The 24,444-nt window shown below is 38.8% G+C and overlaps 2 protein-coding genes and 2 long non-coding RNA genes across 5 annotated transcripts; 3 read left to right on the top strand and 1 right to left on the bottom strand.

The window, feature by feature from the left end:
* The first annotated feature begins 1,510 nt into the window (after nt 1-1,510).
* LOC141906778 (uncharacterized) lies at nt 1,511-7,514 on the top strand. Its single transcript, XR_012619412.1, has 5 exons — nt 1,511-1,570; nt 2,611-2,719; nt 2,823-2,937; nt 3,434-3,610; nt 7,353-7,514. It is a non-coding gene; the product is annotated as an uncharacterized LOC141906778 (long non-coding RNA).
* On the bottom strand, nt 6,616-11,932 carry LOC141906779 (uncharacterized). 2 transcript variants are annotated; one of them, XR_012619414.1, is made up of 6 exons: nt 11,878-11,932; nt 11,442-11,545; nt 10,992-11,115; nt 10,669-10,881; nt 7,051-7,098; nt 6,616-6,711 (listed from the first exon to the last, which is right to left on the bottom strand). It is a non-coding gene; the product is annotated as an uncharacterized LOC141906779 (long non-coding RNA). The 2 variants fall into 2 exon arrangements; XR_012619413.1 differs by lacking the exon at nt 6,616-6,711 and having other exon boundaries at nt 6,854-7,098.
* Nucleotides 11,933-14,352: 2,420 nt separating this feature from the next.
* LOC141907844 (A disintegrin and metalloproteinase with thrombospondin motifs 9-like) lies at nt 14,353-17,686 on the top strand. The gene is made up of 4 exons (XM_074797586.1): nt 14,353-14,404; nt 15,397-15,620; nt 16,061-16,219; nt 17,549-17,686. The coding sequence occupies exons 1-4, from the start codon at nt 14,353-14,355 to the stop codon at nt 17,684-17,686; spliced, it is 573 nt and encodes a 190-aa protein (XP_074653687.1).
* A 2,675-nt stretch (nt 17,687-20,361) lies between these two features.
* Nucleotides 20,362-22,314, top strand: LOC141906775 (basic phospholipase A2 nigroxin B-like). The gene is made up of 4 exons (XM_074796139.1): nt 20,362-20,448; nt 20,855-20,996; nt 21,277-21,395; nt 22,153-22,314. The coding sequence occupies exons 1-4, from the start codon at nt 20,391-20,393 to the stop codon at nt 22,269-22,271; spliced, it is 438 nt and encodes a 145-aa protein (XP_074652240.1). The 5' UTR covers nt 20,362-20,390; the 3' UTR covers nt 22,272-22,314.
* Nucleotides 22,315-24,444: the final 2,130 nt, after the last annotated feature.

The raw sequence follows: 24,444 nt of genomic DNA, 5'->3' as shown, positions 1-24,444 counted from the left end.
TAGATTCTGTCTCTTACTGCAGTAAAGCTGAGACTGGTAAAATTCTACCCCGAGTTGGTGTCAAATGCTGAGTAAGAGTTTGTGAAATACAGTAGACTCTATCTCTTACTGCGGTAAAGTTGAGACCGGTAAAATTCTACCCCGAGTTGGTGTAAAATGCAGTAGATTCTGTCTCTTACTGCGGTAAAGTTGAGACTGGTAAAATTCTACCTCGAGTTGGTGTCAAATACTGAGTAAGAGTTTGTGAAATACAGTAGACTCTGTCTCTTACTGCGGTAAAGTTGAGACCGGTAAAATTCTACCCCGAGTTGGTGTCAAATACTGAGTAAGAGTTTGTGAAATACAGTAGATTCTGTCTCTTACTGCGGTAAAGCTGAGACTGGTAAAATTCTACCCCGAGTTGGAGTCAAATACTGAGTAAGTACTGAGTGTGGTGCGGTTTTATATCTAATAATGTATTATCAAGCTGTATGAAACAATACATATACATCATGCGAGTTGAATTGTGTAGGAGCTCATTTGCATATAAACTGGTTCCGCGTTAAAAAAAAAATCAGATCTGATCCTGTCACGTCGAAATTATCGATTTAGAATCAAACACGTGTACATGTGGATAAGCCACGTTTGAATGAGAGAGCTAACACTTCGCCATTCACAGTCGAAAACAACTTCTGAAACCAAATATTGCGAATTATTTTTTGCATCGTCGCGATCTCGTCGTTGTGTCAGCCCAATTCGCCGATCGGTCGATTACGCCCCCGATTCAACAGCAATAACATCCGGCCATTCTTGGAAATAATTTCCGATGTTATCTATTTCGGCACTGTGATAGTACTTTCTGGAAGATTTTTAATAGTTTTATTGTCACTGTCTTATTGTATCATTGTCGGTTATATGTCGGCGCCCTGCACTGTAACATTCCCGGTGTTTCCTGGCACGATTTTTGGTAATTTGATTATCACGAATTATGGTCTTGGATAAAGGAACTTCTTGTATCATTATAAACCAAAGGATTTGACGAGAAGATACACAGTATCCGTGTATGATGATAACGAGAGAAATCCCACAACGAATAAGTTCGCCTGATGATGGCTAACAGTTGTTAGCCGAAACGTCGCTCCTCAAATATAATCATTCTGATATAGAATTTTTCAATCTTGGCTTCGTTATTGTCGGATTTCTCTCGTCAAACTAAAGGAACTTTGAAAATTGTATTATTGTTTGTTTTACGCCAAATTGCAAGATTTCATTTTGTTACTAATGTAATGTAATGCATTGCTTAAAAATTGAATGCTAGTACAAGTCCCTGTGATTGAATGCGCGTACAATTCTATTCATTGTAGCCTCTACTGTTAGAGACCTGCAGCCATATTCATGAAAGCTTACTAACTTACTAATGAACAATGTCCACGACCGCTCCACTGACCACGACCGCTCCACTGACCACGTATACGTAATGTACTAAACGCTGAGAGTGTCAGCTGATATCCGGTCAGACGGTGGTTTTTGGGTGATAGGAGCGGTTCGCGTCGCTGTTAATTCAGTAGGATAAAACATAGGCCGTATTCGTGTAAGTTGAAATTATATTTGCGACCACAGTTTGGCTCAGTTTCATAGTCATGGCTTAGACTTAAGACGAATCTAAGACCAGCTTAATTCTATAACCAATCTAACAACTTAAGACCAGTTTTAAAATTTTAGACCATTTTTGGCAGGGCCGGACCCAGAGGGCAAACTTGATTGCCTTCTTAGATTTAATAGGGCATATTATTGTAATCATGAGAGAAATTGTCTGCACTTGTATCAGCGAGCCACGCAGCGGCGACGCCCGAATTCCATCGGTAAACCACCACTTTGTTTTTGAAAGCATGCCAGAGGCAATCATTTTTTTTCTCAGAGTTTAAAAAAAGAATTATATACTTTGATAGTTGAAGGGCATTTAAAAATGTTGACTGCCTTCCGGAAGGCATGGAAGGCAACCTGGATCCGCCCCTGTTTGGACTTAAGTCTCAACTGAGGAACCAGCCCCTTGGGCCAGTAGCTCAGTCGTGACTTGAGTACAAAAGCGGTCTTAAACCTTAAGATTGGTCTTAAGTTGTTAGATTGGCTGTCGAACTAAGCTGGTCTTAAGTCAGCAACCGGCCCCAGATCATCGATAATATTGGTCGATTGTTATCAGCATAATTAATCGAAGAAGTCCCGCAAATCGAATTTTATATGAAATGATGTATTATTTTGAAACCGCGACGTTTCGGCTGTTGACTAACAGCCATCATCAGGTCGTCATTCCACCTGATGACGACTGTCGGACTTCTTCGATTAATCTACAATATACGTTAGATCAGAGTGTTTCATTCGACTATTATTAGCATGTATTATGGAAATCTGAATAAATTGGAAACTCGCTATTTTTCAGACTGATTCATTTCGACAATTTAAACGATTTATCATTCTCATGTGAGACTGGGCTAACTTTCCTTTCTCAAAATCATTTATAGCCGCATACCAGGGGCGGTCTCATCCATTCAGAAACCGTGTTTGTTAAAGGTTCGGATATTGTCCATTTCTTCGTTGTTTTTCTGTACGTTCTGTTCGGTTTTTATTTCACAGAAAGCCGTTCTATGATGGATGTCTGAATATTGCGATGCTAGTTTTGCTACTTGGATACTGGTTATTGCGCCGGCGCAGCTAACACCGGAATGGATTCTACCAGCTGTAAGTAAGTATTGTGTTAGTTTGAATTCAGAATTAATTGACAGTATTTTATACCGAGTTTATGGGAGGTTTGGACAATTTCCATTTTTTCTATTTATATTTTCCAGAAAGCCGTTATAACGAGTGTGTAATCTATGATAGATGACTAAATGATAACGAGATTTAATTTAGTGGTTGCTTCATGGACCGGGGTCGCGCCGGCGCCTGAGACCACAATGGATTGTAAGTATACAGGAAATTTTCATTTGAATTTAGAACTAATTGTCGACAGTTTTGAAAACCTATTCGTGAAATGCTGAATGATGAAATGCATTTTAAAGTAACTAAGTTGACTTGTGAGGGAATCGAAGTTTCATAATGACAAATATAAATCGTCGATCCAAATTCGGAATTACTTCACAGTTTTATGCCTTGATTTGTAAAATGCATTTTGTTTCATGGGAAACTTTGTTTAGAATTCTAATACGAATGATTTGTATGATATGTAAAAAAAACGAGTTGTTTCGTTTTTTAATTTTCGAAATGCATTAGTTAGTCTAGAAAGGAAGCTTATTCCGCATCTTGTACAAGGGGGGGGGGGTAGGTTATCATCAGCCGAATTAACACCCTGTTTAGGGGGACCTCACTAATACGCCTCTAACCTATACTCGAATATCGATTATTCCGTTCGGATTTGAAAGTTGCTATTCATCAAAATTATTGTTATTCGTTTTTTCAGATCAGCCATTCTTCACTTCCCCGTCGTCTGGGCCTGATTGTTAGCATTGCCGTGCTTTCTCGACAAACCTGGACCGATAGACAACACCTGGAATCTGAATGCTGTACAGCCTGGTTGTCACATCTACAAGGAAAAAATACAGATCGAAATAACACATAAAGCTTCACTCATGAATTGGTGAGTAGACATTTCAAGTATTTGTTTTATAGCAAATTAGGTTAGGTCAGGTTCAAGCTTGTTTTGACATAAGGACCCTCGTTACGGCAAACTCAGATACAGTAGACTCCTCTTAACTTAAATAGCTTTTATAACCTGTGAATTGTGTTTGAGTTCTGGTGAAAATTCATGTTTTTCGAAATTAATATTCCATTAATCTGCAACGGTTCTAAAATTGTTGTGTTCTGGTTAAAAATGATAATTCGGCGTCAGCTGATTTTGGGTTAAGAGGAGTTCTAATATAAAACGAATTATCGGATTAAGCGAACTTTTGCTTTATCTCATAAAACTGGGTCATGAAATGTTACTTATAAAACCGACGTGTGTAGCCCGCTTGTAACCGGTTCAATCGTCCGAGACATTTTTACATGGTTCGGTCACAATTCTCAATCGTACATTCAATTCTGAGCATATTTAGATTTAAGTACCTGAGTACAAAGTCGTTCGAAAACATTTTGAAAAGAGGAGTTTAGTCACAGGGGCTTGTGACGGTTTATAATGTAATGATAATGATATGTGTCTTATATAGCGCTAAATCCGGCCAGGCTACTCAGAGCTGCTAACAAGCCCTCAGGGGTCACCTGTCTGTGTGGAGAGAGGCAATGAGGATAAGTGTCTTGCCCGAGGACACTACGGCAATGTACGGGGTTCGAACCCACGACCTGGCTTCCCAGAGCCGAACGCTCTAACCACTCCTACGAAGACAGTAGTAGGGGGGTCTCTCAGCTCTCAGAAGATGAATTCATGATGATGCAATTTGTATTATTCGCGATAGATGTGACAATTTGATGAAAATTAAAATTTCACAATTTCGTAAAATATACCTTAAATATATCGCCATCTGATCGGTCGAGGACGATTAACCGGGTTTTAAGCAATCGCTTTCTTCAACGAACACATTTCCTGGTCACTTAAAGCTTTTGAGTTTGACTATTTCACAAGATGGCGTCTTATTATGATATAAACAGTCGTCGAGATGAACATATATTCGATGTAGAGGATTTGACGCATACTGAAACAGGGTGGTTCTAAAAAGTAACAACAGATGTCGCTTTCACTGATTTACACTTGTCGTAGTATTTATTTTCTGGAGACTCGGTAGATGAGCCCGGAGGGTACAGGACGGCGCTCCGGCCCACGGGCGAGACCTTTTACAGACAGGTTTTCTTCGCACGTTGCGGTTCACCAGACCTGACCCCAATGCCACTACAATGAACCCAGTTTCGCTTATCTCCAGATAGCTCACTTAAGCCATATCTATTTGTTTTTCAAATTCATTGAATTAACAGTAAGACTAATTTTGATTAGACATAAGATGATTATCCAAACTAAGAATACCTAAGCGAGGTTGACTGTAGTTTCTCTATTAGCTGAAATGATTAAGAAATCGAATAAAGCTATTTTGTGTTGGACCCCTGGTCTGATCTCAAGCGACGAGTCGGCAACTGCAAGAAATAAAGAGCGGATTGTAATTCTTTTACTTGATGTTGTTTATGGCTTGCAGGTTAAACTGAATATCGATTGTCATTGCTGAAATCCCTTCGAAATTACGAGTAAAGTTTGTAAGATTTTGAATAAAATTCACGTTAGAAACAGTTTTGTTCTGCGTCAGTTTGTCGTTTTAGTCAAATCTGCGACAAGTGTAAATTAGAGTCTCTTTATTCAAACAATTCTTGCTCAGAAACAAACCAGTAAACCGGTACAATACGACACCAGTAAACCAGTACAATACATTGATCTAGCCAAGACTGAATACCAAGTTTAATCAGTCCATTCTGGTCTTAAACTAATCGTAGATATAAAATCTGTTGAGTTGTTAAGATCCACCCTGTAAATGTGGGATGATTTGAGGACGCTTCGCGCCTCATTCGCCGCTGCTGTGTGTAAGGACTTCTCTGCTGTTGCTGACTTCGAAAAATGCCGTTTCTTGTAGGTAGGTGAAATGTTGTAGGTGAAGTTATCATTTAGCCGTGTGAAATAGTCAAAACAGTGTTAGTTTTGTGGTCGTAACGAGGCTCCGTTGTATTATGTTTAATGCAGGTATCAGTCTGTATGTTCGAACCACGCCACTTACAAGTATAAAGTCTTTGCAATGACATTAGCCGCGATCACACGGAAACGATTTGGCCCGGGCCAAATTGGCACGGATCAGGCTCGGCCAAATTTGGCCAGTGCCTAATTAGAGAGCGCGTTCACACGCAAACCATTCCCTCGATACTAAACAATACTCAAACAAAGAGAAGTGGATCATTTCCGGTGCTAGTTGCAATTCAAACGCAATCATTTGTCTTGGCGCGGGCCAAATTTGCACGTGTGATCGCTGATAATGTTCTACCGCTTACTGGCCAACTTAATCACGTTGATGATCGGTTAGCCAAGTACGCATTGTTTAAATCAGTAGTCGTCTGGCACTGATATGTGTCCTGCCTGAATCATGGTTTCATTATGATTCGAACTCACAACCCAAATGCCTCATCCACCATGCCACGTGACAGCTTATCAAATGTCTGGTGTTCATTTTTTGAAGTCTGGGCGATCAGAAATTGAGAGAATAGTGATGAAGGGACAAATGTCTTAGGGGGTGCCGGGTCCGGGCTGCAGATTGATACCTGTATTTAAACAAAATTAAACATGATGTCCATAGTCGTTACTATAATACATTAGGTTCGAACCCCGCTTAAACCGCCTTTCGTGGTTTGCGACTATGATGACAAGGTTTAAAACTGATTGGTCCATCCAGCTCGCGTTATCCATTTATAAGAGATTGAAAACGTTGATTATATTTGAATTTATTATCAATAATCGTAATCAATGAAAATTGCCTTGGTGATGTTATAGAGGACTTTTGTACAATTATTCAAACAGCATAATAACTCTGCATCGTAATCCAAATCACTCCGATTTTGAAAGAAGAATTTCTTTGTGATTTTGAATTTTATTGTAAAAAACAAACTAGGTCTAATCAAGGCCCGCTGTAAAGCCACCCGTTATAAAGTGTCAGCGCTTCTCTCACTTGACGCCTTCTCGCCATTAATCGACGATATCCTCACTCGGGCGCCCTACTAAATAAAAAAAGTATGAAATGAAAGAACTAGCCACAGCTGAAAGACGCTGAGCCAGGACCCCCCTATAGAGGGAGGCTGGCTGTTTCGTGTTCATGCTGACTAGGTATTTCGTGTTCAGTCATGCGTGACGAGGCCCGGCTATAGAGGACAGACACTGGGTATTTCGTGTGCACTCATGCGTGACGAGGGCCGTATGTGGAAGAGGAGCAACCCTTGGGTCCCTATCGTCACCTTTCGCATTCGTCACGCATGACTGAACACGAAATATCCAGTGCCGCCCTCTGTAGGCTGGGTTCCCGTCCCGCATACCCAGCAGGCTGGCTCCGTTTCGCTTACCACGCCTATTCTGCACGAAACGATCAGAACGCCCTCTATAAGCGGCATCTAAAATAAAATGGTTACGGAATTAAAGTTATTTAGAGCTTCAACGCATTCCTACAACAACTAAGAACGTATCCCTAACTGAAGACATCACGATATCATCCAAACAAGTGGGATAAGTAATAATACATTGTACAAATCCGCAAATCGAGTTCAGAATTTGGATAGTGAAAGCCCGTCGGTCATAGCCACCTCATAAATAATCCCTAATAAGATATTCCCAAATAAATCTTTCATATAGACTATTTATTTTGTAGGGTGTCGCTGAAGCGAGGTTGAATGCCTGAAGATATGCAAGGTCTAAATAACCTCTGTTTTAGGATACACGTTTGTGAAATACATGAAATACATGATTACAATAGTCTTGAAGATGTTATAAACTGCACTTATGTTGTTGAAAAAGCGTCAATTAAAAGAATTGGTGGAAATTAAATTATTATTATTCAATTGATTTGGAGTAAAAGTAACGTCACGACTGAGAATAATCATGGCATTACGGAATGAATTTGGCATCGCTTACGTTATTACATACTATTTTATCATTATCTGTAACTCATATTCTAAAGACTTATTATGAACCGGTAGGCCCAATTACCAAACACCGGTAGGCCCAATTACCAAACAATCATGATAAAAACTTTTCTATGAACCATTCTTAGTATTTCTTTTATTCATCGTTCATGTGCACCAATGGATGGTTGTATTGGAAATTCCGAAAGGACGTGGCTTAAGAGTATTATTAACTGGACCAAATCTGAATTTTCATGATAAACGGTAAGCATGGTAGCGGGACTCGAACCTACTGGTATTGAGGATCAGTGGTCGGCGGAGCTACGAGAGGTGGCTATGACGGATATGATTTAGACACGCCAGTTAACAATAATAATTAATGCATGCGATGTCTGAATAAGTGATTGATGCCTGCGCTACAATGGACCCTCGTTTACGACAAGCTTTATTGGTTTGACTATTTCATCAGATGGCTGCTAAACACTCCACTTACCTTTATGAACACGACAACGTCTTATGTATGGACACTGGAACCCAGTACCAGCGGAGAAGTCCTTACACAGCACCAGCGGAGAAGTCCTTACAGAATCCCAACTTTACGGGGCGGTACTTAGAAAACGCAACAGATGATACTCGTGGGATGGGTTTATAACTAGAGATGATAAACCGATTAAACCTGGTATTTCACCAGGGCAATGCCAGCTTCACTCCAATGTATTGCACTGGTTTAATGGTTCGTGGCTGGGCAATGTTTAAATCAAGAGACTCTAATTTACACTTGTCGCAGATTTGACTAAAACGACAAACTGACAAAAAACACTAATTTCCACGTGAATTTTATTCAATATCGTACAAAGTTGATTCAAATACCACCATTTTGTGAAAATGTCTCCTTTTACAACTACAAGTCTGTTTACAAGCTAGCGAGGGCCAAGTTACGCGAACAAGATCATTGGAGTTATATTTCAGTTAATATAGGGAAATGAGTGGCACGAGCTTGAGGATTTGTGAGCGAGGTGGATGGTCGCAATGAGCGTTAACAAACTCAGTGAAAGTCTGTAAACTTTATCAGTCTGTGGGCTGGTGCGCCATCCTGTACCCACCACGCTTCTTTAATGAACCTCCAGAAAAAAACTACCAAGACAAGTGTAAATTAGTAAAGGCGACATCTGTTGCGTTTTTTAGAACCACCCTGTTCTAGTATGCATCAAATCCTCTACATCGAATATATGTTCATCTCGACGACTGTTTATATCATAATAATACGCCATCTTGTGAAATAGTCAGTGACCAGAATAAATGTGTTCTTCGAAGAAACCGATTGCTTACAACCTGGTTAATCGTCCTCGACCAATCAGGGTCCAGTTCCACAGTTCTGAGCTAAGATTTGACCCTGGGTTAAAACATTGAAAATGAACTAACTTTAACTCCGAATTAATTCTAACTCACAACTGTGGAACTGGGTCCTGATGGTGATATATTTGAGGTATGTGTATAGTTACGAGATGTTGGAATATAAAATACTTTTCATCGATTCTGTCCCATCTATTGTGAATTACACAAACTGAGTTCATTCGTTACGAATTATACCGTTTTTAAATTTATCTCAACTGAAAAAAGTGGCTGTGACGATACAAAGATGTATGTGAAATATAAGATAAGGTTGATTGTGGTTTCATTCAGAATTCACGACGATATAAGGAGACAATAAAAACTAATCTTCAAAATGAGTTGGTAGAAAATTGCAATTATCAAGAAATTAACCCTTCACAAACCTTAGATCAACTCCTATTAGGTGCCCTTAACATGACAATCTAGGTCCCTTCCTATAATACTACATTGTCTTGTTTGAGCAAATTTACAAGTATTTGGACACATCGGCGTAGCCTCTCCTGAAAATCATCAGGCCAGGGAAACCACCAAATGACATCCACCCGTATTATCCGGTTCCAATTCATACGGTCGGGCTCTAGGCTACCAATCGGGTTGATGGCCGTGAAGCTGTTGGGTTCGAATCCCGATACAGCTCTCTGATATTGCCAGTTTGAGATGTGAACAAAACGTTTCAAATTCATTTCAAGTTCACTATCGATTTTCACCAGGAGAAACTTTGCACACGGTGCGGCAGGTTGGTCACTGTTGATGGATCAAACTCAAGTCCCGATAGTTTCGCCAGATTATGAATCAAGGCGTCAAGTGCCAAGATTCACATTTGAGATTATCTTTTCAAAATGTCTACGACTATGACTGAATAAGTTTTTCAAATATATACAACTTAAATCCAAATACATTTCCTACTTGTGATGAGCTAACCCGAAACATAAACTAGGTTTTAAAATACTATTAACTGCGTGCAATTGGTCGTTTTTTAAGAATTTAATATTTACGAATGACTTTTGTCATCATCGATGTTTTCAAATATGGCCTAAAACCAAATATGTTAAGAATTGAATGAACGATTGATCAACCTGCAGATGATTATCATTCACGATCAGACGTGGCTGGTGAGACACGTTTGAATAAAACGTAAGTGTTTCGCCAGATTATGGATGAAAGCTTCAAGTCGCGAATTAGAATCTTAAATTTTTTTTCGAAACAATTTTCAAACTATTAACGAATATTACCTAAAGTGTTTTCACATATGAACTGAATCAAAATATACTAAGAATTGAATGTACGATTGAGCGTGTGTTATTGAACTATGACACACAATATATAAATGTCTCGGACGATTGAACCGGTTACAAGCGGGATACAGGTCGGTTTCACGAAAAAATATAAGCCTAAAACGGTTTTAGTTTGAAATGTTGTCCTCATTGAAAACATGAAGTAACCAATGGCAAATCACCGTAGATTTTAGTTAATCCTTTTCGTGAAACTAAATTCTAATTTTTCGCTTTGTCAAACTAATGTTGTCACCTAAACTCAAACACAAGCCATCTGGTTACAAATTATTTCGAGCTAACAGGATCTGAGTTTGCCGTAACGAGGGTCCATATGATTGAACAAGCTTAAACCTAACCTAAGTTTCCTATACAACAAACAGTTAAAATGTCTACTCACCAATTCACGAGCGAAGCTTTACATATTTTCCATTTGAGAGGTGACATCCAGGTAATCCCAGGTAATTTTAACCGGGGCCAGGTTGGTTTTGAGTCAACACGGTAATGCTAGCAATCAGGTCCCGAGGAAGGTCTGAAGGTCGTTTTGACTTTTTGGTTCTGGAATAGTCTGGAATCCATTCGCTGGCTTAGTAGTCACGAACTGATAGAAGGTCTGGAAAAAGAGAATCATCGACCATGACCATTAGAACTTTCAATAAAACTCGATATGTCACGCGCATTGTATTAATCGGTTCAGTATCAAACAGCAACAAATCTACTCACCACGCACAAACTTATTTCTGTGTGGAGCATTATGGATTATTTCGAGAGGTCTTGAAGGTATAGTCGGCCTCGTAATATTGGCAGTAGTCAGGTCGTGATGACGAGAAAATGAGAAATGGCTGATCTAAAAAGAATAAACAACAATTTGATAACTGGAAGAATCAATATTCGAGTCGTTATATGTACATTAGTGAGTTCCCCTACACGGGGTGTCTGAGTCAACCCGGTTTATTAATCCCCCAGTATTATCAAGAATCGGCATTTCTAGACTAATGTATTTCAAATAACAAACTCAAACAAACATATCGCTTTAGCAAATCATGCAATCGATTCGTGTTGGCATTTCTAACATGATTACCCATAGAACAAGTGCATTTAACAATCAGACATAAATCTCAAAAAAAATAATTCTGAATTCAAATCAACAATTCGTACATATTTTATACTCACAATTCATTCTGGTATATGCTGCGCCGGTGCGACACCAGTCCAAGTAGCGACACCAGTCCAAGTAGCGACTCTATTCAGACATCATTATAGATTACACGCTGTTACTGTAAAATATAAACCAATGGAACGTGTGGAAAAACGACGAAGAAATGGAAGATCGTCAGCAAACACAGAATCGGAGATGGACGAGTGCGTCCCTGGTACGCGACTAAACAGATAAATGCCAGAAACAGAAGTTCCGCACAGTTCACTGTATATTCCGCGATATAGAATATCCTGCGTTTGTATGATGCAAGAAATTCGGCTTAATTCCGATTGGACGAATCGATGTCCGGTTTCCAGTTTTCTATGATACATTAAGATAATCATCGACCAGTATTATTCATGATCAGTAGATTTATAAATTAAACTGGTCTCAAATATAATTTCAACTTACACGAACACGTCCTATGTTTATCCCACTGAATTAACAGCGACGCGAACCGCTCCTATCACCGAACAACCACCGTCTGACCAGATATCGGGTGACGCGCTCAGCGTTTAGCATATTTCCTATACGTGGTCAGTGGAGCGGTGAATTTATTGGGCCTCTAGCTCTATTCTCTATATACTACAATTGCACTACGAATAGAAATGTGACGCCCAATAACCGTGACGTGTCCTCCAAAATCACCTCCAACCATATCTACAGATTACACCATTTGATATTCGTGGCGGGTTTACGTTTAACTTTTACTCGACTCGAACTTCATTGACTCACTACTCAAGGTCACAATAATATGAAAATCATACTGCACTAATATCTTCATGAATTTTAGTTTTATTATCAGTTTGTTCAACATGAATGTCGCTCTGACTATCGACTCCACGGGGGCGTAGCTACAGGTAGGATTGTACGCGGCGCTCGCCGAAGCGTACGTACCGAAATTTGTCTAACACATTGTTCAAAAATAAGTAGAACATCGCTGGCATTCGATCAATAACTTGTGTTGATTAGCAACACTGTTCTGCGATGTGTCATTAAAGAAATTGCGATTGTGTTGCTTTTTCTATGGCTTGGCCATGTGGGAGTTTATTGATTTAATAATTGCAGATTTAACGATGTAATTTTCAATTTTCGTACTTCTTCAGAAAGTGTGGAAAATCAGAAGTATTGAACATGGCTCAGATGGTGGCCCCCAGCCCCCCCCCCCCAATAAGTTTGTACTACTCGCGCAAAAGGGCGCTTGGTAAATAATTCGCCGGACCATCAATAAATTGGTTGCTACGTATCTGCTCCATAATTGGAAAATTGAGCTATTCCCTCGATAGGAATGCCACCTGCTTCCACGTGCTCATCGATTCACATCGAGCGCAACCCAAGCTTAAAGTGCAACAGGTCTTGAAAGAGCAGATCCAGAGGACTGTCCCCCTCCTATTTAGACGGCCAGCGTCGCAGCGACCCATGACTGCTGATCGAGCGATGTTTTCAAGAAATGCTGGGATTCGAACCGTCCCACATCATAGTAATGAGATGTTTAAATTCTTTTTTCAGAAGAAGGCTTCATAGAATTCTTCATCTCGAGTTTGATTTCGTCGATTTGTAACGTTGTTACGACCCTAAATGGACCCAATCCACAGTTGTAAGTTAGAGTTAACTCTGAGTTGAAGTAAGTTCATTTTCAATAGTTAACTCAGAGTCAAATCTTAATTCGGGACTGTGGAACTGGACCCAGTCTTCTTAGCTGCGAGTCTTAAAAGCCTATCAATAATGTGATGGATCCGGAGATGCTATGTTCGTTGAGTGTTTAGAAAACCACTTTAATTGTTTTTACCCCATTTTTAGTTACAACCAGAATCCCGGATCGCGCCGCTTCGTACTTTTGCGGCTGATGACCGTTCTTGACGATCGGCATTTAAAAAAGGCCGTCCTACAACCGGCTTAAAGTACAGGTCATTAGCTTTAACTGGATTCACCAATACCGCATCAAGTAATTGCAAAAACGTATTGATAATCCATTGTGGTATTGTATAAATTTCGAGATAGCTATCGAAAAAATTTATATAATAGGATATCTCACGCTAATTATTATTGGAAAAAAGCCACATTCGATACGAACAGCATTTGTACTCGGTCGCGGAGGTAAAAATTCAGTAACCAGACTACAAGTGGCGCGGGACACATCGCACATCGACACATCGACACAGACGCAGTAAATAAAACTTGGCAAGTATTGTTGATCTTATTACTGTTGGCCTTTGTTTATTTTTTTTTCTTTGCTTCGCGTTATTTAGATCTTGGTTTTACAAGGCACACTCCTCATTTAACCTAACGATTAAGGGACCACGACTTCCGAAGTTTTGCCCACACGCTGTAAGCACCCAGCAGGACTCGAACCATCAACAGCCTTGTACCACTGGGAGTTACTGATACCGCTCACCCGAACCGGCAAGCGACTGGATGGGGTTTAATTTTCCTGGCTGCCTAATGTAATATGCTTCATTTTTTGTTATTAGAAGTTTTATTTCGTAAAGATAAATTTGACAAGAATACAAAACACAATACTGAGGTCGATGCCGGACTGTTGCAGATCAGTATATCAGTCGCTGATATGTTACGTCGTGGCTAAAAATGGCATCATGGTTAAAATTGTGATAATCAAAATCGCAAAAAATGGTGAAGTTTCCAGTTTAGTTACCTGGGGCCAGTTGTACAGTCGTCCAAAAGTGGTCTTAAATTTTAAGACTGGTCTTAGTTGTTAGATTGACCATAGAACTAAGTTGGTCTAAGACTGGTCTTAAGTCTAAGCCATGACTATGCAACCGGCCCCAGGTGCCATTTTGAGGCGGTCCCGCGGGTCCCGCATTGGCCTATACCTCAATGCAATCCATATTTATTTTCAGATTTTGTTCGGTGTGATCAGTTACGAAAATGAAAACGACTTCGCTGATTCTGACGTTTCTAGGCGCTGTAGTTCATACGGGTAAATATCGTGCTCGAACGTAGGTTAATCCGAAATATCGTGATATAATTGGATACCGGCTGCACCGCCAGATGGCGCGCAAAACACTAGGTTATGACCAACACCTATTACATAATACCGTTTCCACAATTATAGATGCTAATCCGACATAAGTTAATTTTAGGCAATAAAAATGATAATTAAATCGGAAAGATATATTTAGTGAATTTGACGAAGATTTAGTAATAAGTTCATTCGAATTAAGAATTGAGAATTATTTTGCCTACGAACGAATTATCAAACCTTCAATTAGATAGAAATGATAGATTAAGCTCCGCTTGTGATATTTAAGGTGATGAATTACATTTCACTTCTGATTGAGCTCTACTGAATGAAATCCGTGAAAACAAACAATCTGAATTTCGAAATCTTTTGGAAGTTTGGATGTTCTAAAAAGTCCAACAACCCAGTCGCTAAATTCATAGAAGAAGGCTCAGATGTATATAGATCCCTCCGATTCGTATGGATTGATTGATAACTTCGTTATATTTTATCAAAATAAGTTTTTTATATTTTGTCGCCTTGTAAATATTGTATAAACATTTCATAGTAATCCTAATCATTATTCCTAGTGAAAATTAGTTCATCTTAAAATGGAATTTGAACTCGATTTTTAGGCTTCCAAATCAGAAAATAATAATAATAATAATAATAATAGCGATAGCGATAGCGATAGCGATAGCGATAGCGATAGCGATAGCAATAGTAATAATAATAATAATAATAATAATAATAATAATAATAATAAAACTTTATTTTCCCTCGAATATAAACACGATTATATACATACAAAGTTATATAAAAGAATACAAGGGTAGGGCCTACTGTTATATATAAGTGTCTTCATGGGTGCATAGACTATAGAGTCATCGGATCGTTATCACGATCAATATCATTATTATTATTATTATTATCACATATTTCTATATTTTCTATATGTCGTTTGTTTTTAGCGTGGTGTTGCTCACTGCCGACAACATGCGCAGAAGCCTCGGCCACTAAGCCGGGCGACTACAAAGTGTATCTGGGACCGAAATTCACACCGGTCACAGTTTTCTGTAATGATGGCAAAGAATATATAACGCTGAAAGCGAAAAACTTCGGTGACAACATTTGCGAACGTAACTGGCCGCAATGTGGGCGAACTGAATGGACAAAGATTCGCCTAGACCCGAAAGTATGTTTCTCGCTATATCCAAATATTTCCTGACGTTCTTTATTTTCCTTTTTTTAGAACCCTTAAGGGTCTTAGGAGACCGGGTATGTTTGACACCGTATAAACGTTACAATAATGTTTATAGACATCGATACCTATAGTATGCGTTATGAATTTTAGCATTTTTTTCATAACTCTTTTTTCATAGATTTTAATAATCATTTTTGAGAGGATGTGTGCTAGGTCATCAATATATTTCGGTTAGACTGGTGCCGGTCAATTCAATTCAATAAACTTTTAAGCTAGTTTTTATGTTATAGATTAGGTGGTTTCGAACCAGGGACCTCTCGGTTGTCAGTCCTCCGATCGACCAACCATGGACTTCGTTTTAGAGTCCATGGACCAACTGAGCTAACCGCACGAGGACAGTTTTTTATAATCTTACTCTTTTATTTGTTAAGACCATGACGGTAATAGGTACCGATTATACGTATTCAACATCTACAACGAATGTGAAAGTTCCATATGGTCAGGGCGGCGGATGCAAGGGGAAAGGTGCTGTGTCCGGCACATTTGCATTAGACTTAACCGGGACACCATTCTCCTTCGATGCTAGCAAAGTAAGTTACGAACAAAGCAAATCAATATTTTTCTAACTACCAGCAGCACGGATTCCCACTTCCCATAATCCTGAGCCCAGACCACTATTTCCAAAATCTTCTATATCCTATAGTTAAAACAAGAAATTCGAGAGTTTAGTTCATATATAAGCGCGTAAATTCAGGGGAAATCCTGCTTATGGCTCATAGGCCAGCATCTTAGCTACGCATTGAAGTGGTTTTCGCCCCACATACCCAACCTAACTTTTGAAATAATCAAACCTTTAGAAAGGAGGGGTATCCCAGTACAGGTATGCCAGTACATCCGAGCCAAATATCTAAGGGAATCCCCCACCGTGTTTGGTACCCTTACTCCAAGCAAAAAAAGTCCAGGGAATCCCTTATTTCATCATCAATCTGTCTTTCAGGATCAATGGATTTCATACATATAACCGAAATTCGTTACCTATCCCATTTGCAGAAATTATGGCAACATTTATAGGGGACCTCTTCTTCACTCTAGGTACTATTTTTGGGGTCCGGCCCTACGCATCTTAGAGATAGTAACCTAATTGTGGTCTGATGCCTTCTGCAAAAATCATCAAATAAGATAGAAAATGTCTGTCCTTCGTGATTTCATCATAGTGCGCAGTGTTGAATGGCGTGGATCAGCACTGCTTGCGATGGCGTGGACTAGTTGTACTGTGTTGGAGAGGCGGTGCACAGGTTTGATCACCCCCACTGCTGACCGCGCACATCCTCACTTGCCAGGGTTTGGTTGCCACCCACCGATGCCCACGCAATTATAAACCCAGCGTTAGCTCAGCGGCCACCAGTCCATATATATCTAGCCAATTAGATCTGCCAGTAAGAAATTTTGGGCGGTGTAATAGACCGATGGAAAGTTTATGTTGGCGCGAGCTTGTGCAGGTGGCAACGAAACCCTGGCAAGCGAGGATGACCATGTGCTTCGCATACAAACTATATCCATACAAAACCTTAACCGTCCTTACATTATTACAGGGTTTTTTCTTTACAACGGACAATCACATTTTCGTAATATTCCAAAAAAATATATTCACTCCGTAATCAACTGTTCCAAAGCGCGTTTGTTTCAAAAAAAAAATTATCGGTTTCTTTCCTAGTCGATATTTTCTCCAATTCTTCTTGTTCGGCGAAATATTAATAGGGTTGTCATCATCTGCGATGAATCTCAATTGAACCTACCTAGTTTGTGGACTTTCTTTTTGTCTTTTTTACAGAAAGACTATGACATATCATGTTGCATAAAAGTGGACAGTTCGCAAAGGATCGTGTTCTGTATGTTTTTCATAATTGTTTGTTTTGTAGGTTAAATGGAAGGCAGACGGCTTTCATCCGGCCAGTGTAGCTAGCGTAAATAAGGACGATCCCAAGAAAGCATCTGGCCAGTGCGGCGGGGACTGTGGTTACTGCAATCCAATTGGAAATATTGCTCTGATCGTCTAACTTCCACGAGTCGGTTTCACAGTCGAGTATTACATCTAAATTTATATATAAAGACTGGCCATGCGTTGTCAGATCGACTTTAAAGGGCAAATGCCATCAAAATAGAATATTTTGTAAAATTCATTTTCAAATGTGATGTATTCACAAATATCAAATATGGAATTGGTTTGAATTTTAGTTCAGCCATTACTGAGAAATATCACTTTTAAATCGGCAATTTCAGCACGTGCTCACTGTTATTGTTTATCTTAGCAGGTGCGTGTTACTGACGTCATCTCAGACAAACGCTCGCCGCTTCCGGTCATTTCACTCGACATTTCATGCGGTATTTTATCGTTTTAGGAGTGATTTGAATAAATAAACTCTTGCCATTGTAAGTTTTGCTACCGTCGTATATGCCATGATAGTCGGAAAGTACAATTTTGATGGCATTTGCCCTTTAAAACTGAGTTCGTCTTAGACTGGTCCTAAGCCGTGAGTGTAACTGGCCCCTGATTATATAAAAAACAATTGCTGCTTAATCTAAGACGTATCAAACCTTGTCTCTCTTGTATTACTACAATGATATCAAGAAAATAAGATAGAAAATTATTATTTATGAGTCTAAATAAAATCACTGGTCTTCTCACACTCAGACGGTTAATGAACTGATGGCGGCCATTTTGGAATGGTATCATGTACTTCTAGACACTAATCACTCAGATTTCTCCTTATATATACTAATATATATATACTGTAATTTAATCTGCAGAAATAAATATACATCGTATCCTATCTCGGTTACTGCTTTTCGTGTCATCAATTTTATTGTGCAACTAGGTTCATTCACATATTGTTATAAGCTACGTATTAGGCTACAGTATTCCTGAAGATGACTATTAGGATATAGTCGACACGTTGAATAAACTACACTAGCTCAAGGAATACAGTATTCCTGAAGATGACTATTAGGATATAGTCGAAACGTTGAATAAACTACACTAGCTCAAGGAATACAGTATTCCTGTAGATGACTATTAGGATATAGTCGAAACGTTGAATAAACTACACTAGCTCAATGAATACAGTATTCCTGAAGATGTCCATTAGGATATAGTCGACACGTTGAATAAACTACACTAGCTCAAGGAATACAGTATTCCTGAAGATGACTATTAGGATACAGTCGACACGTTGAATAAACTACACTAGCTCAAGGAATACAGTATTCCTGAAGATGACTATTAGGATATAGTCGAAACGTTGAATAAACTACACTAGCTCAAGGAATACAGTATTCCTGAAGATGACTATTAGGATATAGTCGAAACGTTGAATGAACTACACTAGCTCAAGGAATACAGTATTCCTGAAGATGACTATTAGGATATAGTCGAAACGTTGAATGAACTACACTAGCTCAAGGAATACAGTATTCCTGAAGATGACTATTAGGATATAGTCGAAACGTTGAATAAACTACACTAGCTCAAGGAATACAGTATTCCTGAAGATGACTATTAGGATATAGTCGAAACGTTGAATGAACTACACTAGCTCAAGGAATACAGTATTCCTGAAGATGACTATTAGGATATAGTCGAAACGTTGAATAAACTACACTAGCTCAAGGAATACAGTATTCCTGAAGATGACTATTAGGATATAGTCGAAACGTTGAATGAACTACACTAGCTCAAGGAATACAGTATTCCTGAAGATGACTATTAGGATATAGTCGAAACGTTGAATAAACTACACTAGCTCAAGGAATACAGTATTCCTGAAGATGACTATTAGGATATAGTCGACACGTTGAATAAACTACACTAGCTCAAAGAATACAGTATTCCTGAAGATGACTATTAGGATATAGTCGACACGTTGAATAAACTACACTAGCTCAAGGAATACAGTATTCCTGAAGATGATTATTAGGATATAGTCGAAACGTTAAATAAACTACACTAGCTCAAGGAATACAGTATTCCTGAAGATGACTATTAGGATATAGTCGAAATGTTGAATAAACTACACTAGCTGAAGGAATACAGTATTCCTGAAGATGACTATTAGGATATAGTCGACACGTTGAATAAACTACACTAGCTCAAGGAATACAGTATTCCTGAAGATGACTATTAGGATATAGTCGAAACGTTAAATAAACTACACTAGCTCAAGGAATACAGTATTCCTGAAGATGACAATTAGGACATAGTCGAAACGTTGAATAAACTACACTAGCTCAAGGAATACAGTATTCCTGAAGATGACAATTAGGACATAGTCGAAACGTTGAATAAACTACACTAGCTCAAGGGGGGATGTTTAGGAGTCGTTTTGGGTGTTTATCTTACACTGATGATAATATTACACCAGAGAATTACCGCAACCTTGTTGTTTACTTCGATTCAACTCGAGCGAACTGAACGCGCAGGTGTCGGATGAGATTACGGGTAATTGTCGGATTAACGAAACGTCAATATTCGCTACAAATGAGGCGCAACGAATTTATGAAAACCGATAAAAAGTCGTTAAACAGGATTTTCGGATTTTTTTATCAGCCTTAATATGAAAATACGGAAATTCCAATAAATCGCGTATTTTAATAAACGTGACCAGGTGTTCGAGGGATTTGAATCCTATATAAACTCAACTACGATCCGACTGTGTTTGTTTTTCGACTAAGATCGGTTCCCGAAAGTCTGACGAATATTCGAAAATGAAATCAGGCAGCCTGACGCAGGTTTTCCTCGCTGTATCGTTAATCGCGATCTTAGGTAAGTTTTAGACTGGTCCTAAGTTGTAAGATTGGATATTGAACCAAAATGGACTTAGGCCGGTCTTAAGTTGACAAATTGACGATAAAATCAAAATGAGCTTAGAGTGGTTTTAGATTATTAGATTGGCCACAGAACCAAAATGAGCTAAGACTGGTTTTGAGTTGTTAGATTGGTTGTAGAACCAAAATGAGCTTAGTCTGGTGTTAAGTTGATAGATTGGTTATAGAACCAAAATGAGCTTAGACTGGTCTTATGTTGTTAGATTTGCTTCTGAACCAAAATTAGCTTAGATTAGTCTTAAAATTGTTAGATTGGCGATTGAACTAAAATGAAAACGATATCACCTGTCTAGGCCCGATGATCAAAAATAAAATGAATTCATGGATTTCGCTTTTATTTTTAGCTGTTGAGAAAAGTTCGCAAAATGTTGCCCAGTTCGGGTTAATGATTCGACACACAACTGGTCGGAAGGCGTTGGACTTCAATAAGTATGGAAACTGGTGCGGTTACGGCGGTGGCGGTCCAATCGTCGATAGCATTGATCGGTAAGTTTTCTTACCCTTTAGATATTATTTCAGATAATTCTTTGAACTAATATGACTGAACCACTTTTGTTCGGGGTTTTTCCGACATTTCTGTACGTCCTCCTGTACGCCATTTTACAACACTACTAGCCAATCGTATGTGTGGTATGATGAAGCGACTTTGCCAAAAAGACCGCATCTGATTGGCTATTACATAGACTGGTGGCCGCGGATATTGTTAATTGCTTTTACTATTCAACTACCTAGTATTACGTATCAAATGTGTTTCTTTTTTCCTCAGATGTTGTTATAACCACGATAAATGCTGGGCTGATTTGAAAAGGGGAGTTTGCAAAAAGTACAATCTGCTTTTTACAACTTACAGCTGGAAAAAACGGTCAAACCGCCGACTGTCCTGCAGTAAGTTGCTTTTATCATTATTTCATGAAACAAGTCGTCGGGAGGAGCAGTTCTGTCTTAGTCCTGTTTGAGTCTGTTCTTTCCTAAGTGCTGATTGGCAGGAGGCCATTTACAAAGCCACCAATCAGTGGATGTCAGACTAAGAACACACTGTGCCTATTGGCTAGTAGCCATTGACCAATTAAAGCGGGTTTTACATCCAAACGATATGCTCGCTCGCGTTGAAATATGTCCAACGATTAGACTTCGAAAACAATGCAGGCAATTTTTGAAACTTTAATCCTCAATATTTCTGAAACAAATATCACTTTTTTAAAGTTAGTTTCGAAATTGCGGCCTCGCGAATGTAGCCCTGAAAGCTTTGATTTTTTGACGTAGTAAAAATCGTTACAATAATGTTTATATGCATTGATACCTAATATGTATCATGTAAGGGGTGCTGTGCATATACGCCATCAATATAACGGCCATAGTAATGGTTATGAATCATGGCGTTTGATTTCCGATTGAATACATTTCATAAATCCTATTTTACTTTTTGATAAATTCTGATGATTATTTTTTACGAGGACGTGCCCTACGTCATCAATATACCGGGGTAGACTGGTTGCCGGTCAATTCAATTCAATCATCGATATATTCAAATCGATTACTGATTCTGAATATTATCTATTTCATATTATAACATTTATTGTTGACGATTTGAACCGAAGCGATTTATGTTATTTTTCTTCATTTCTTGTTTCTCGTTTTGCAGCGAGAAGTTGGTGGGGATCGTCGAGATGTAAGCGAGCTCTGTGCGAGTGCGACAAGGCGTGCGCTCTCTGCTTCAAAAGAGAGAATGGGTCTTACAACAACAGTAACAAACATAGATAATGAATTGTTGTCAAACCACAAATTTGGCGAATAAACTACACTACACTGAAGAAAAAAACGTCTTCAATGCTTAAATAGAATTGAGCGTCAAATTAAACCCACACAACTGTGGAAGTGGGTTTAGAGTCAAGTTAAACCCACACAACTGTGGAACTGGGTTCAGAGTCAAGTTAAACCCACACAACTGTGGAACTGGGTTTAGAGTCAAGTTAAACCCCCACAACTGTGGAACTGGGTTCAGAGTCAAGTTAAACCCACACAACTGTGGAGCTGGTTAAGCGTCAGATTAAACCCACACAACTGTGGAACTGGATTCCGATCCAAATTAAACCCACACAACTGTGGAACTGGGTTCAGAGTCAAGTTAAACCACACAACTGTGGAGCTGGGTTAGGCGTCAGGTTAAACCCAAACAACTGTGGAGCTGGATTCAGAGTCAGGTTAAACCCACACAACTGTGGAGCTGGATTCAGAGTTAGGTTAAACCCACACAACTGTGGAGCTGGGTTAAGCGTCAGGTTAAACCCACACAACTGTGGAACTGGATTCAAAGTCAGGTTAAACCCACACAACTGTGGAGCTGGGTTAAGCGTCAGGTTGAACCCACACAACTGTGGAACTTGATTCAAAGTCAGGTTAAACCCACACAACTGCGGAACTGGATTCCGATCCAAATTAAACCCACACAACTGGGGAACTGGATTCAGACTCAGATTAAACACACACAACTGTGGAACTGGGTTTAGAGTGGACATAAAGATTCAAATCGTTTCAACAAATCGAAATTCCACCTTGAATCAGATTTCACAATCAAAACTATATCATTTCGACAAAAAACTCTTTTCAATGTCTTTCTACAAAAGCACTTCATTCGCGTTGAATGTCCCTAATCCTCGGAGACTCAAGGAAAATCGTCTCCTCAAATGCGATTAAAGTGGTTCCATTTTCAGGTAGCGCTATTTATTCAATAGGCGCTTTTTAAAAGCTTTAAAAGAACTTGTAAATTAGTCGCAAATAGCTGTCTATATAATGTAGTTCGTTCGCCATTCTAAATACCCGGCCCCGCAGGCAAGACCGATTTCGATGCAAACAAAAACTAATCTAAAATATATATTTCGGGATTTGGGAGGATTCGCGCTAAAAGCCTCGTAAATACCGAGTCGTTCAGACCTGCCGAATAAGACGATATCGATTTGTGAAAATAAGAGACAGAGAGAGAGACGGAGGGAGAGAGGATCGTAGGAATGTTGTTGACGGCTGTTATCACGGGTTTTGTGCTGCTTTCTCGATGTATGATGTCCGTTAGAACAGCCGATATCGAGTACGAAGCGGAAGGTAAGGATAAAACAATCGATCAAGTTGAAAACAATTTAAATTGAAATGGAAAAAAATCTTTTTTGAAGAAATAAGATTTTTTTATGAATCATCGAAATCGGTGTCCGGTGATTCGTGGATAAAACGACTTTGCTTCTATAGTCAAAATGTTAAATCATGCAGACAAACTGCTTATGGGTTCGAATCCTGGTGGCGACAGAGGTTTTTTTTTGGTCGAAAGCGCCCTAGATTGGAGAAAGAAGAAAAAAGATATTATCAACAACCGTCATCAACCGCGCGGGTTCAGGGGAAAAGCCATCATCAGGTCGTAGGATAGCAGATTGATTTTGCGACGAGTAATCAACCAAAAATATCCGTACCTTTCCTGCAATTCATCAGTGTTTTATATGACTTTATCTTTTATTCATATCTTTGTCAAATTTTCTCACAATTTTAAAAGCGATATTATCAAATCCGAAAGGTCGAAAAATAAGAATACAGATATTAAGTGAAATAATTCAATATTATTAATTTCAATTTATCGATAGATTAAAAAGGTTGATCTAATTTAGCATCATTTAGAATATTTGTAATTTGAGATGAAAAAAAATTTAATCCCACAAACAAATATTTTGAGCAATGCTAAATTATGTATCAATTTCTATATATTCTAATAAGCAACTCCTTTTACGCCTCACTTTTGCAAACCATTTATAGAATTTTAGGTAGTAAATTTATTTTAAATCTTTAAATTAAAGGTATGATAATTTGATGTAATTCAATAACAAATTTATTAGATGTATTGTATGGATTAATAGAAATTATATTTTGATAGTTTTTATTCAACTGATTTACAAAA

Source organism: Tubulanus polymorphus, chromosome 6, assembly GCF_964204645.1.
Source record: "Tubulanus polymorphus chromosome 6, tnTubPoly1.2, whole genome shotgun sequence".
In the NCBI taxonomy this organism is placed as follows: domain Eukaryota; kingdom Metazoa; phylum Nemertea; class Palaeonemertea; order Tubulaniformes; family Tubulanidae; genus Tubulanus; species Tubulanus polymorphus.
Note: the sequence above shows the minus strand (reverse complement) of the source record. Positions and strands in the feature narration are given on the sequence as shown.

Bases quoted from the DNA above. Each gene is read 5' to 3' on its own strand.
- LOC141907844 (XM_074797586.1), top strand. From the start codon at position 14,353: ATGAAAACGACTTCGCTGATTCTGACGTTTCTAGGCGCTGTAGTTCAT. The intron at 14,405-15,396 runs GTAAATATCGTG...GTTTGTTTTTAG, and splicing joins AGGCGCTGTAGTTCATACGG to CGTGGTGTTGCTCACTGCCG. The intron at 16,220-17,548 runs GTAAGTTACGAA...TTTGTTTTGTAG, and splicing joins TCTCCTTCGATGCTAGCAAA to GTTAAATGGAAGGCAGACGG.
- LOC141906775 (XM_074796139.1), top strand. From the start codon at position 20,391: ATGAAATCAGGCAGCCTGACGCAGGTTTTCCTCGCTGTATCGTTAATC. The intron at 20,449-20,854 runs GTAAGTTTTAGA...TTTTATTTTTAG, and splicing joins ATCGTTAATCGCGATCTTAG to CTGTTGAGAAAAGTTCGCAA. The intron at 21,396-22,152 runs GTAAGTTGCTTT...CTCGTTTTGCAG, and splicing joins AAACCGCCGACTGTCCTGCA to CGAGAAGTTGGTGGGGATCG.